This window comes from Ambystoma mexicanum, chromosome 13 (assembly GCF_040938575.1).
Source record: "Ambystoma mexicanum isolate Mex_15411 chromosome 13, UKY_AmexF1_1, whole genome shotgun sequence".
In the NCBI taxonomy this organism is placed as follows: Eukaryota; Metazoa; Chordata; class Amphibia; order Caudata; family Ambystomatidae; genus Ambystoma; species Ambystoma mexicanum.
The window spans coordinates 8,977,158-8,991,663 of record NC_090938.1 but is presented as its reverse complement, the minus strand read 5'-3'; the positions used below and the strand labels follow the sequence as shown (position 1 = coordinate 8,991,663).

Below are 14,506 nucleotides of genomic sequence, written 5' to 3'. Positions count from 1 at the left end.
AGTGAGTGTTTGCGTTCTTATATGGGTACTTCTGTCCTAGTTTGGGTGCCCTTGAGTGAGCACTCCGGGGTGCTGTAGTGAGTGTTTGCGTTCTTAAATGGGTACTTCTGTCCTAGTTTGGGTGTCCTTGAGTGAGCACTCCGGCGTGCTGTAGTGAGTTTTTGCGTTCTTGTATGGGTACTTCTGTCCTAGTTTGGGTGCCCTTGAGTGAGCACTCCGGGGTGCTGTAGTGAGTGTTTGCATTCTTGTATGGGTACTTGTGTTATAATTTGGGATCTTTTCAGTGAGCACTCCGGGGTGCTGTAGTGAGTGTTAGCTTTTTTGTATACATACTTCTGTCCTAGTTTGGGTGCCCTTGAGTGAGCACTCCGGGGTGCTGTGTTGAGTGTTTGCTTTCTTGTATGGGTACTTGTGTTCTAGTTTGGGTGCCCTTGAGTCAGCACTCCGGGGTGCTGTAGTGAGTGTTTGCGTTCTTGTATGGGTACTTGTGTTCTAGTTTGGGTGCCCTTGAGTGAGCACTCCGGGGTGCTGTAGTGAGTGTTTGCGTTCTTGTATGGGTACTTGTGTTCTAGTTTGGGTTCTTTTCAGTGAGCACTCTGGGGTGCTGTAGTGAGTGTTTGCGTTCTTGTATGGGTACTTCTGTCCTAGTTTGGGTGCCCTTGAGTGAGCACTCCGGGTGCTCTAGTGATTGTTTGCGTTCTTGTATGGGTACTTCTGTCCTAGTTTGGGTGCCCTTGAGTGAGCACCCCGGGATGCTCTAGTGAGTGTTTGCGTTCTTGTATGGGTACTTGTGTTCTAGTTTGGGTGCCCTCGAGTGAGCACTCCGGGGTGCTATAGTGTGTGTTTGCGTTCTTGTATGGATACTTGTGTACTAGTTTGGGTGCCCTTGTGTGGGCACTCCGGGGTGCTGTAGTGAGTGTTTGCCTTCTTATATCGGTACTTCTGTCCTAGTTTGGGTGCTCTTGAGTGAGCACTCCGGGGTGCTGTAGTGAGTGTTTGCCTTCTTATATCGGTACTTCTGTCCTAGTTTGGGTGCCCTTGGGTGAGAACTCTGGTGTGCTGTGGTGAGTGTTTGCGTTCTTGTATGGGTACTTCTGTCTTAATTTGGGTGCCCTTGAGAGAGCACTCCGGTGTGCTGTAGTGAGTGTTTGAGTTCTCGTATGGGTACTTCTGTCCTAGTTTGGGTGCCCTGAAGTGAGCACTCCGGTGTGCTGTAGTGAGTGTTTGCGTTCTTGTATTGGATACTTGTGTTCTATTTTGGCTGCCCTTGAGTGAGCACTCCGGGGTGCTGTAGTGAGTGTTTGCGTTCTTGTATAGGTACTTGTGTTCTAGTTTGGGTTCTTTTCCATGAGCACTCTGGGGTGCTGTAGTGAATGTTTGCGTTCTTGTATGGGTACTTCTGTCCTAGTTTGGGTGCCCTTGAGTGAGAACTCCGTGGTGCTGTAGTGAGTGTTTGCTTTCTTATATGGGTACTTCTGTCCTAGTTTGGGTGCCCTTGAGTGATCACTCCGGGGTGCTGTAGTGAGTGTTTGCGTTCTTAAATGGGTACTTCTGTCCTAGTTTGGGTGCCCTTGAGTGAGCACTCCGGCGTGCTGTAGTGAGTGTTTGCGTTCTTGTATGGGTACTTCTGTCCTAGTTTGGGTGCCCTTGAGTGAGCACTCCGGGGTGCTGTAGTGAGTGTTTGCATTCTTGTATGGGTACTTGTGTTATAATTTGGGTTCTTTTCAGTGAGCACTCCGGGGTGCTGTAGTGAGTGTTACCTTTTTTGTATACATACTTCTGTCCTAGTTTGGGTGCCCTTGAGTGAGCACTCCGGGGTGCTGTGGTGAGTGTTTGCTTTCTTGTATGGGTACTTGTGTTCTAGTTTGGGTGCCCTTGAGTGAGCACTCCGGGGTGCTGTAGTGAGTTTTTGCGTTCTTGGATGGGTACTTGTGTTCTAGTTTGGGTGCCCTTGAGTGAGCACTCCGGGGTGCTGTAGTGAGTGTTTGCGTTCTTGTATGGGTACTTGTGTTCTAGTTTGGGTTCTTTTCAGTGAGCACTCTGGGGTGCTGTAGTGAGTGTTTGCGTTCTTGTATGGGTACTTCTGTCCTAGTTTGGGTGCCCTTGAGTGAGCACTCCGGGGTGCTCTAGTGATTGTTTGCGTTCTTGAATGGGTACTTCTGTCCTAGTTTGGGAGCCATTGAGTGAGCACTTCCGGGGTGCTGAAGTGAGTGTTGGCGTTCTTGTATGGGTACTTGTGTTCTATTTTGGCTGCCCTTGAGTGAGCACTCCGGGTGCTGTAGTGGGTGTTTGCGTTATTGTATTTGTACTTCTCTCCTAGTATAGGTGCCCTTGAGTGAGAACTCTGGCGTGCTGTGGTGAGTGTTTGCTTTCTTGTATGGGTACTTGTGTTGTAGTTTGGGTGCCCTTGAGTGAGAACTCTGGTGTGCTGTGGTGAGTGTTTGCGTTCTTGTATGTGTACTTCTATCCCAGTTTGGGTGCCCTTGGGTGAGACCTCTGGTGTGCTGTGGTGAGTGTTTGCGTTCTTTTATTGGTATTTGTGTTCTAGTTTGGGTGCCCTTGAGTGAGCACTCAAGGGTGCTGTAGTGAGTGTTTGCATTCTTTTATGGGTACTTCTATCCTAGTTTGGGTGCCCTTGAGTGAGCACTCCGGGGTGCTGTAGTGAGTGTTTGCGTTCTTGTATTGGATACTTGTGTTCTATTTTGGCTGCCCTTGAGTGAGCACTCCGGGGTGCTGCAGTGAGTGTTTGCTTTCTTGTATGGGTACTTGTGTTCTAGTTTGGGTGCCCTTGAGTGAGCACTCCGGGGTGCTGTAGTGAGTGTTTGCGTTCTTGTATGGGTACTTCTGTCCTAGTTTGGGTGCCCTTGAGTGAGCACTCCGGGGTGCTGTAGTGAGTGTTTGCTTTCTTGTATGGGTACTTGTGTTCTAGTTTGGGTGCCCTTGAGTGAGCACTCCGGGGTGCTGTAGTGAGTGTTTGCGTTCTTGTATGGGTACTTGTGTTCTAGTTTGGGTTCTTTTCAGTGAGCACTCTGGGGTGCTGTAGTGAGTGTTTGCGTTCTTATATGGGTACTCCTGTCCTAGTTTGGGTTCTTTTCAGTGAGCGCTCCACTCCGGGGTGCTGTAGTGAGTGTTTGGATTCTTTTCAGTGAGCACTCTGGGGTGCTGTAGTGAGTGTTTGCATTCTTGAATTGGTACTTCTGTCCTAGTTTGGGTGCCCTTGAGTGAGCACTCCAGGGTGCTGTAGTGAGTGTTTGCGTTCTTGTATGGGTACTTCTGTCCCAGTTTAGGTGCCATTGAGTGAGCACTCTGGCGTGCTGTAGTGAGTGTTTGCGTTCTTGTATGGGTACTTCTGTCCTAGTTTGGGTGCCATTGAGTGAGCACTCCGGGGTGCTGTAGTGAGCGTTTGCTTTCTTGTATGAGTACTTCTGTCCTAGCTTGGATGCCCTTAAGTGAGCACTCCGGGGTGCTGTAGTGAGTTTTTGCATTCTTGTATTGGGTACTTGTGTTCTATTTTGACTGCCCTTGAGTGAGCACTCTGGGTGCTGTAGTGAGTGTTTGCGTTCTTGTATGGGTATTTGTGTTCTAGTTTGGGTGCCCTTGAATGAGCACTTCTGGTTGCTGTAGTGAGTGTTTGGTTCTTGAATGTTTACTTGTGTTCTAGTTTGGGTTCTTTTCAGTGAGCAGTCCGGGGTGCTGTAGTGAGTGCTTGCGTTCTTGTATGTGTACTTCTGTCCTAGTCTGGGTGCCCTTAAGTGAGCAGTCCGGGGTGCTGTAGTGAGTGCTTGCGTTCTTGTATGTGTACTTCTGTCCTAGTCTGGGTGCCCTTAAGTGAGCACTCCGGGGTGCTGTAGTGAGTGTTTGCTTTCCTGTATGGGTACTTGTGTTCTAGTTTGGGTGCCCTTGAGTGAGCACTCCGGGGTGCTGTAGTGAGTGTTTGCGTTCTTGTATGGGTACTTGTGTTCTAGTTTGGGTGCCCTTGAGTGAGCACTCCGGGGTGCTGTAGTGAGTGTTTGCGTTCTTGTATGGGTACTGCTGTCCTAGTTTGGGTGCCTTTGAGTGAGCACTCCGGGGTGCTGTAGTGAGTGTTTGCGTTCTTGTATGGGGATTTGTGTTCTAGTTTGGGTTCTTTTCAGTGAGCACTCCGGGATGCTGTCGTGAGTGTTTGCGTCCTTGTATGGGTATTTCTGTCCTAGTTTGGGTGCCCTTGAGTGAGCACTCAGGGGTGCTGTAGTGAGTGTTTGTGTTCTTGTATGGGTACTGCTGTCCTAGTTTGGGAGCCCTTGAGTGAGCACTCCGGGGTGCTGTAGTGAGTGTTTGTGTTCTTGAATGGGTACTTCTGTCCTAGTTTGGGTGCTTGAGTGAGCACTCTGGGGTGCTGTAGTGAGTGTTTGTGTTCTTGTATGGGTACTTCTGTCCTAGTTTGGGTGCCCTTGAGGGAGCACTCCGGGGTGCTGTAGTGAGTGTTTGCGTTCTTGTATGGGTACTTCTGTCCTAGTTTGGGTGCCTTTGAGTGAGCACTTCGGGGTGCTGTAGTGAGTGTTTGCGTTTTTGAATGAGTACTTGTGTCCTAGTTTGGATGCCCTTGAGTGAGCACACCGGGGTGCTGTAGTGAGTGTTTGCATTCTTGTATTGGATACTTGTGTTCGCTCTGGGTGCTGTAGTGAGTGTTTGCGTTCTTGAATGGGTACTTCTGTCCTAGTTTGGGTGCTTGAGTGAGCACTCTGGGGTGCTGTAGTGAGTGTTTGTGTTCTTGTATGGGTACTTCTGTCCTATTTTGGGTGCCCTTGAGGGAGCACTCCGGGGTGCTGTAGTGAGTGCTTGCGTTCTTGTATGTGTACTTCTGTCCTAGTCTGGGTGCCCTTAAGTGAGCACTCCGGGGTGCTGTAGTGAGTGTTTGCTTTCTTGTATGTGTACTTCTGTCCTATTTTGGGTGCCCTTGAGGGAGCAGTCCGGGGTGCTGTAGTGAGTGCTTGCATTCTTGTATGTGTACTTCTGTCCTAGTCTGGGTGCCCTTAAGTGAGCACTCCGGGGTGCTGTAGTGAGTGTTTGCTTTCTTGTATGGGTACTTGTGTTCTAGTTTGGGTGCCCTTGAGTGAGCACTCCGGAGTGCTGTAGTGAGTGTTTGCGTTCTTGTATGGGTACTTGTGTTCTAGTTTGGGTGCCCTTGAGTGAGCACTCCGGGGTGCTGTAGTTAGTGTTTGCGTTCTTGTATGGGTACTGCTGTCCTAGTTTGGGTGCCTTTGAGTGAGCACTCCGGGGTGCTGTAGTGAGTGTTTGCGTTCTTGTATGGGGACTTGTGTTCTAGTTTGGGTTCTTTTCAGTGAGCACTCCGGGATGCTGTCGTGAGTGTTTGCGTCCTTGTATGGGTATTTCTGTCCTAGTTTGGGTGCCCTTGAGTGAGCACTCAGGGGTGCTGTAGTGAGTGTTTGTGTTCTTGTATGGGTACTGCTGTCCTAGTTTGGGAGCCCTTGAGTGAGCACTCCGGGGTGCTGTAGTGAGTGTTTGTGTTCTTGAATGGGTACTTCTGTCCTAGTTTGGGTGCTTGAGTGAGCACTCTGGAGTGCTGTAGTGAGTGTTTGCGTTCTTGTATGGGTACTTCTGTCCTAGTTTGGGTGCCTTTGAATGAGCACTTCGGGGTGCTGTAGTGAGTGTTTGCGTTTTTGAATGAGTACTTGTGTCCTAGTTTGGATGCCCTTGAGTGAGCACTCCGGGGTGCTGTAGTGAGTGTTTGCGTTATGGTATTTGTACTTCTGTCCTAATTTAGGTGCCCTTGAGTGAGAACTCTGGTGTGCTGTGGTGAGTGTTTGCATTCTTGTATGGGTACTTGTGTTCTAGTTTGGGTTCTTTTCAGTGAGCACTCCAGGGTGCTGTAGTGAGTGTTTGCGTTCTTGTATGGGTACTTCTGTCCCAATTTAGGTGCCGTTGAGTGAGCACTCTGGGGTGCTGTAGTGAGTGTTTGCGTTCTTGTATGGGTATTTGTGTTCTAGTTTGGGTGCCCTCGAGTGAGCACTCCGGGGTGCTGTAGTGTGTGTTTGTGTTCTTGTATGGGTACTTGTGTACTAGTTTGGGTGCCCTTGTGTGGGCACTCCGGGATGCTGTAGTGAGTGTTTGCCTTCTTATATCGGTACTTCTGTCGTAGTTTGGGTGCCCTTGAGTGAGCACTCCGGGGTGCTGTAGTGAGTGTTTGCCTTCTTATATCGGTACTTCTGTCCTAGTTTGGGTGCCCTTGGGTGAGAACTCTGGTGTGCTGTGGTGAGTGTTTGCGTTCTTGTATGGGTATTTCTGTTCTAGTTTGGGTGCCCTTGAATGAGCACTTATGGTTGCTGTAGTGAGTGTTTGGTTCTTGTATGGGTACTTGTGTTCTAGTTTGGGTTCTTTTCAGTGAGCACTCTGGGGTGCTGTAGTGAGTGTTTGCATTGTTTTATGGATACGTGTGTTCTAGTTTGGGTTCTTTTCAGTGAGCACTCCGGGGTGCTGTAGTGAGTGTTTGCGGTCTTGTATGGGTACTTGTGTTCTAGTTTGGGTTCTTTTCAGTGAGCACTCTGGGGTGCTGTAGTGAGTGTTTGCATTGTTTTATGGATACGTGTGTTCTAGTTTGGGTTCTTTTCAGTGAGCACTCCGGGGTGCTGTAGTGAGTGTTTGCGTTCTTGTATGGGTACTTCTGTCCTAGTCTGGCTGCCCTTGAGTGAGCACTCTGGGGTGCTGTAGTGAGTGTTTGCGTTCTTGCATGGGTACTTCTGTCCTAGTTTGGGTGCCTTAGGTGAGCACTTCGGGGTGCTGTAGTGAGTGTTTGCGTTTTTGTATGAGTACTTGTGTTCTAGTTTGGATACCCTTGGGTGAGCACTCCCGGGTGCTGTAGTGAGTGTTTGCATTCTTGTATTGGATACTTGTGTTCGCTCTGGGTGCTGTAGTGAGTGTTTGCGTTCTTGTATGGGTACTGCTGTCCTACTTTGGGTGCCCTCGAGTGAGCACTCCTGGGTGCTGTAGTGAGTGTTTGCGTTCTTGTATGGGGACTTGTGTTCTAGTTTGGGTTCTTTTCAGTGAGCACTCCGGGGTGCTGTAGTGAGCATTTGCGTTCTTGAATGGGTACTTCTGTCCTAGTTTGTGTGCCCTTGAGTGAGCACTCCAGGGTGCTGTAGTGAGTGTTTGCGTTCTTGTATGGGTACTTCTGTCCTACTTTGGGTGCCCTCGAGTGAGCACTCCTGGGTGCTGTAGTGTGGGTTTGCGTTCTTGTATAGGTACTTGTGTTCTAGTTTGGGTTCTTTTCCGTAAGCACTCCGGGTTGCTGTAGTCAGTGTTTGCGTTCTTGTATTGGTACTTCTGTCCTAGTTTGGGTGCCCTTGAGTGAGAACTCTGGTGTGCTGTGGTGAGTGTTTGCGTTCTTGTATAGGTACTTCTGTCCTAGTTTAGGTGTCCTTGAGTGAGAACTCTGGTGTGCTGTGGGGAGTGTTTGCGTTCTTGTATTGGTACTTCTGTCCTAGTTTGGGTGCCCTTGAGTGAGCACGACGGGGTGCTGTAGTGAGTGTTTGCGTTTTTGTATTGGTACTTCTGTCCTAGTTTGGGTGCCCTTGAGTGAGCACGACGGGGTGCTGTAGTGAGTGTTTGCATTCTTGTATAGGTACTTCTGTCCTAGTCTGGGTTCCCTTGAGTGAGAACTCTGGTGTGCTGTGGTGAGTGTTTGCGTTCTTGTATAGGTACTTTTGTCCTAGTTTAGGTGTCCTTGAGTGAGAACTCTGGTGTGCTGTGGGGAGTGTTTGCGTTCTTGTATTGGTACTTCTGTCCTAGTTTGGGTGCCCTTAGGTGAGCACTCCGGGGTGCTGTAGTGAGTGTTTGCGTTCTTATATGGGTACTTCTGTCCTAGTCTGGGTTCCCTTGAGTGTGCACTCCGGGGTGCTGTAGCGAGTGTTCTTAGCTTGGGTGTGTGTGTGTTCTAATGCTGGCGCCCGTGATAGAATGGGTTTAGGTTTGGGGATATTTAGTGACTACTTAATGTCTTGTTTGCCCCCCCCCCCCCCCCCCCGCCCCCAATGGCCAGCCTGCGTGTTCCTTTACTGAGTACTTGTGCTCTAGTTTTGAGGTGTTTTGAGGAGAGGGTACTTCACAGCGTGGCCCCCCAGCGAAGGCCGGAGGGTTTGCATCTTTACGGACCCCATACCCAAGGGCTACACAAACCTGGATAAAAATGGTGGTAAAGTTCAATCTAAACGAGCAACCGTGCTCTTCGCTGTGGAATTGTAGCGCCCACCTGAGACGTCCCGCCGGCATGCCGCCTCTAGGCACTAGGCAGCTCCTTCAGGGCAGCCGTGTCTGGTCAGCAGAGTATTGTGTTGGTGACCAGAATGGGATGGGTGTTTTTTACCAACCCATCTAAGCCTCTCCCCCCCCCACACACACACTCTGCATGCAGTAGCATTGCCGACACGGCTCCTCTGCACGCAGACGTGTTTCGCCTCCGCAAAGGCCTCCTCAGCCAGTGAGGTCTGTGTCTGGACATTGTCACGCCACATTGCATCCCGCGCAGAGGGGAACCCTTATAGACCCCTGCTGTTACCCCGGAGCTTGGCTTTCCCTCATTGCTTAGCGGGTCTGTGGCCCCCCAGAAGGGATACCTTCTACTGGCAAGGGGGGAGGCTGGCCATACTCACTTCATTTGTTTCACAATTGTGCTCTTTCCGGACTCCCCAGCACCTGCAAAACAGAGAGAAATCAGGGGGTGAGCAAACATTGGCCCAGCGTGAGCACATACACCGCCCACCCCGGGATTCGCTGCTTGTTACACTATGTGGTGTTCGTGGAAGAAGGCTGCTCACTCCCAACCCCTTTCCCACGGCCCCTGTAAAGCCCCCCCCCCCCTTTTGTGGGCAGTTTTGACGTACTCGCCACTCAAAAACAAGCATTGGCAAAGCCAACAGTTTGGGCTGCAATGTAGGCATCCTATGGGAATTTGCTAGCATCTGCCATTGTGCTGCTACCTGGCCATAAAATGGCAGCAGCTGGAACATGTGAGTACTCTGCATAGCAGTGCCTGAAAAATGCCCGTCTACTAATAACCAATACATCTGTTTCATTGGAATCTCAAATTCATAAAACAGACTGAATAAAATCCTACAGAGCGATAACACAAACGTTCAAACCCAGTCTCCCTGTACATAAGCCAACACGGTTTGCTTTGCATGTTTTTTTTTTACAGGACCTCAGTGCAAAGAACGCTTATTGCTTATAAGTCAAGTGGCTGAAGGCATACCTGTTCGGTATATTTTTACTGCCTTAGGAGCACATTTACAACTGCAATTAAGCCATTCACTCTCAGAAAACTGATTAAAAATAACAGTGGCAGGCCCCGCACTGCACATAGTTTAAAGTTACTGCTCAAAGAGATCCGATGGGCGTGGCTGCAGCAGGTAGGGGCAGGTAGTGGGCGGGAATTCCCATCGAGATTAGCATGGGCTGGGCAGTGCGACAAAGTGCCCTTCCTGCGGGCAGGGGACACCGTGGGACTGCGTTACAGATCACTACATGACCCAAAGGTATACACACACTCTCATTGCATTCAATTATTTTGATGTACAGCCAGCAATCTCTTCTCATAAAAATCAAATTCAATTGATGTCCACAATTATTCTTTATTTTATTTTATAAAATTCATAGAAGTATACAAAGACAATATACACACAATTACGTGTCATCTATAATGTAACAATCCATTTTGATCATATCAAGACACGCAACATAAAGGTCTTCCAGTTCCACCTCGAGTGCAAAGTGCTATTTGTTATCAATAAATGTACCAATGATTTACAATCCTGCCATGTATCACTCTATCCTTTGGATGCAATACAGTACAGTGTCGACTTGAGTTTCGGCAGGGTATTCGGTATAGTTTTGATATATAAACTCCATTTGTGATCACATTTGTGTGTGTTTGACAGCTTGTCCGGAGCTTGTCTGCCCTGTCTGTGTTTTCTAGTTCTTGAATTTTCCACTAGCAATGGGCGATATCCCATCTGTTCCAGTTTAGTGCTATCGGTAACCCCAAAAGGATCCGGGTTTTTAATGTAGCAGTCTCCCCACTTAGTGAGTCTCTGTTTCTTGACCGTGTCTCTTCCTGCTAGATGTCTGCTTCTTCGTCCGTAATGCTGATAAAAGGAGAGGATTCAATCCACACCCATTTTCCAAGTGGTTGTGTTACAATGTCTAGTCATCGGCTCAGAGTGACACGAATCTCCATGTCTTGCATTCCATTTCTTGGGCCATCCCGCCAATGATGCAATGTCGCGTTCACTTGCAACTATTCCCAGCGAGCCATTCTGCAACCGATCTTACAGCAATCTTGGGGGCGCCCTAGCATCCATAGGGTGAGAAGGAATCAAGTGCAGAGGACCCTAGAGTATAGAGGGAGTATGAAGCTCCCTCCAGCCAGACCCAAATACTCAGCATAGGAAGTAGGCTGTTAGGGAGAATTCTCTGTTTAGGCTGAATTTCCTAACCTAGTGAGTCCCCAAGCAGCTTTGCTGGATTTTTGGGGTTTATCTTTTTCTCCTGCCAAGAGTGAGACTCTTCTACCCTCACTCTTGGACATGATTTGAGTGTGTTTCTTTGAATCTAGATGTGTTTAATGGGCTATGGGGTCTTTTACTCCATAGGGCTTCATGTGTTTTTGTGATGTGTGTTACACAGCACCCTCAGTGCAGTGACACAGGGGTGTCATAGTGACTCCCCAGTATAGACTCCATACCCTGGGACTGACTACAGTCTCCCAGGGCATGTAAAGTCACCATTGACTTTACTAGTCTTAAATTCTGAACACAACCAGTACAAACCATCATATTGTGGACATACTGGCTGGGGCAATTCAATTGCCCCGGGGTCTGTTTGTCGAGGGGGCACGTCTCCGTCCCCCCTGATCGAGTTTTGACTGGTGGCAGTGGATACTACTTTTTATATTCAACTGCGAATATTTTCCTATGGGATTTCCCATTGTTTTAGGCTACTATCTTTATTTAATTATTTACGGTAGCCTCGAACATACCGCCGGTTTATTTAATTAATATTAATTCTCCGGTTGGTATTTTTTGCCAAAACTTGATTCTAAAATGGCGTTTGTGTTCTCTTCTGTGACTCCAACCCAAGTCGAGCCCTTTGTTCCACTTTTTGGCAGGCTTCTCCACAGAAGCCCTCCAAAGTGGTGCCACTCTGTCAGTGGTACTTAGGAGGGGTGGAGGGAAATTTAGGCACCCTGGACTGAGTTGTCTAGGCAACTCAAGTCGCACTCCATCCTGATTGGCCCAAGTGGTGAGCCGGCCGGCTCACCACTTAGCATGTTTGAGTGACAGCTAGGCTGAGTGAATGGGGGTTTGCTGCATAAAAGCAGGGCTTTGGGGACTGGAACTTCAGAAGTCGCCACAGGACCTAAGAATCCGACGAGGGATAAGCTGAGCCGACCTGCCACGACACCACCACCGGTGGAGCCCTGCTGGACTGCCTCACCACTTTTCCCAACGACAGAGGAGATCTCGCGCCGGAGAGTCTTCTTCCTTTGACTGGTGGGGATAACCAGTTTCACCGTCTTTTCGCTTTCCCGACGTACCTCGTGGCCGCCTTGCCCGTGCCAAGCACCCCGGCAACCGGGATACCACGTTTTACCATGACCGCGAAACAAAGGTACCACCTTTAACCGGAAAACTCTGCGGCTGGTTTCTGCCCTGGTAGTGCAACGATCTTCATCTTTCCTCCAAGTCGAGATCTTCTCTTCCTCTGGACGATGACGCAACTTGCACCCACTACCAGGAACAACTGCCACCACTGGAGGATCCTTCCCACTTAAGGTACCGTGTCCCGCCTGGCTTCCCTTGCTACCGACTGTACGGGGTAGATTTTTGCCCCCGGCTTTCGAACCTGGGTTAGCCTGGGACACCCTGGCTAAACTTCCTTAAGCCTCTCTAAACTCTTTTTGAACCCTCTGCAAGACTTTCTAAGCCTAGTGTAACTGTGTGATCTTGGCCGCATTTGTGCTCTGCTCGCTCTACGAGTGGGCCCAGCCTTTGGACTTTGGCTCACCAGTGACTTTTGCTCTTCTGCCTTGCTAATAGTGTTCCTGAATCTTAGAGTGGTGTACCTTTCCATATTCTGTCTTTTTCCCTCCCTTTCTCACAAACTTATTGGAGTGCAATCTAGTTAAGCGCTCACCTCTGTATGAAAATAAGTGGTGTTTTACTGTGACTTATCTGATAAGGAAAAAGGGGTGTATATATTATAATAGTAACTGTGTTTAGAATATTTTACAATAAGAGTGCTGGAGTGTTTCAAACTGTGTGTTTTTAAATAAATAATTATATACTTTGATACCAAAGCTCTGGTCAGTGTTTGCTTGTATTATTGTGTCTGAGTGCCTATTGTGTATACTCCATATACTGCCTAACTCTTCTTGAGGGAAGTCTGAATGCTCAGCCACAGCTACCAGGTAAATCTGGGTGGTGCAGACTGCTACCAAGTGGGTTTACTGCCAACACCTGTAGTCTTAAATCTTTTGCAGTGATCCCTAAGGGAAATGCACAGGTTTCTGCCTAACATAGGCCTCATAAAGAATCAAGTGCAGAGGACCCTGTAGTATAGAGGGAGTATGAAGCGCCCTTCAGCCAGACCCAAATACTCAGCAAAGGAAATAGGCCTCATTCCAACTATGCCAGCATCCTGACGGTAGATCTGCCAGGATACCAGCATCTGGTACTTATTTTTGCCGGCACTAGGTCCGGCGGTATTGCCGCCGGATTACGAGTGCCGGTGGTATGGTGTAAATCTGAGGGAATTTTCCAACATTACAGCCACCAGCTTTTTTGGCCGATAGGGCGCCAGCCTTACCTCCAGCATTTAGCTCGAGGTAACCCAGGTACCCCACCGGCAAACACGTATTCGGTCGGTCTGGTAAAGTGCGGGTATCTATGGATACCAGCACTTTTTATTTTTTACGGGACAGCCTGTCTTGGAATGAGGCCCAAAGCAAAGCCTTCTCTTTTAAAGACATTTCACAACACTGCAAAGTCACCAGTGATGCATTTGTTTGGCACTGATAATGAGGGAGCCATTTTCATTGTGAGACGCACTCATGCAGACCACAGAAGCCCCGTGGATTTAAAGTACTGTGTGAACAATCTACAAGTAGCTCGCAATGTATTCCTACCACATGTCCAGGTCAGTTTGGGAATCCAAATCCAAAAGGGCTGCAGGCATTAATTCAACCTCCAGCCAACCCCCTACTAACACACATGATGCCAAGCCCATGGCCCAATCCCCGGGCAGCGTAACCCACACTAAGCAGGCGCCACATATGTCCCTGCACACCAACCAAGCACAGGGCGGACCAGACTATAAGAAGCCGCCTGTCCGTCTGCCACTATGGAGGGATGTATTTTGAGGACATGTAGAGCTAGAGGTCTTTTGAGAGGAGATCGTATGGAGGTTGGAGAAGATTCATCAGGTGTAGTGGGGCTGGGAAGTCTGAGGAGAATAGAACAGTTCCAACGTGGGAGGGAGGACAGAGGAAAGATTGAGGGGATAAAGCTACTGAAGCGGAGAAGGTGAGAGGACAGGACACCCCTCTAGATAATAACAGGGAGGTTGTGGCATGCGAGTTTGCTTTAGGGCAAACTTCAGAGGTGACTGAAGGAAAGAGGCAGTGCTATCTCATTGGGGGACGAGGACAGGAATGGTACTTCAGGATGGAAGTGAGCAACATCCCAGCGAAGAGAGGTGTGAAGGGGTCCAAGCTTGCAATAGCCTGTGTGAGACCGGCATGGTATCAAGAGAGACGCAGACTCAAAAGGGTTCATTTGAAAACCATTGTTTTACTAAGGTTCCTGGGTTGGTGTAATGCCTGACTGGCCCCAACTCTAAAGGGGTAATTCCCTTAACTGAGGTTTCTAATGGCTGTGGTCTAATATTCCAATATTCCTGTCTGTGTCTAAGCCTATGCTTGCCATCACTCTGTAAAAGATGTGATAGAAAGTTTATTAAAAAAAAGGAAAAATAGTGGAGTCAGGTGTGAGTAGTTACTATTGAATGCCTGACCCTGTCATGCCATAGGCCCACCACCACATTGGCCGGCACCCTCTTACCTGGCATCTCTACTCTCTGTCGCAACTGAGGCTCGGAAGATGCGGCGGGCGCTTTTTCGGCAGTCGAGTCCTGACCAGCTACTTACAGCAGCATCAGGATCTTAGCAGGAGGCACGAAGCAAACACCACAGTTCCTTGTTCCAGGGCACATGCGCAGGATCGGAAAGCTGTCTCCTGCGCCGCCGCCCTGTACCCAGCGTCTTGCATTCCCTTGACAACGGCGTCCGCCTTGGGGGACGACTTACAGGGAGTGCAGTCTTCTTAAGCGACTTGTCCCTTGGAATGGACGTGTCTTAATGCGCTCCGTATATTCGCTTACCGGTGAGTTGCTGATCGTCTGTTTGGCTCTGCCTCTTACTGGATTCCTTGTCCTTTGCTCTCTCCCTTTCACTACT

The 14,506-nt window shown here is 48.9% G+C and overlaps 1 protein-coding gene across 1 annotated transcript in view; it reads right to left on the bottom strand.

Annotated features, from left to right (window-relative positions):
* Positions 1–14,506, bottom strand: part of GNAT2 (G protein subunit alpha transducin 2) — a 220,771-nt gene that overhangs the window by 172,673 nt on the left and 33,592 nt on the right. The window contains exon 2 of the mRNA XM_069632997.1: positions 8,646–8,688. Within this exon, the coding sequence (XP_069489098.1) occupies positions 8,646–8,688 (43 nt within the window). The remainder of the gene's footprint in view (positions 1–8,645; positions 8,689–14,506) is intronic.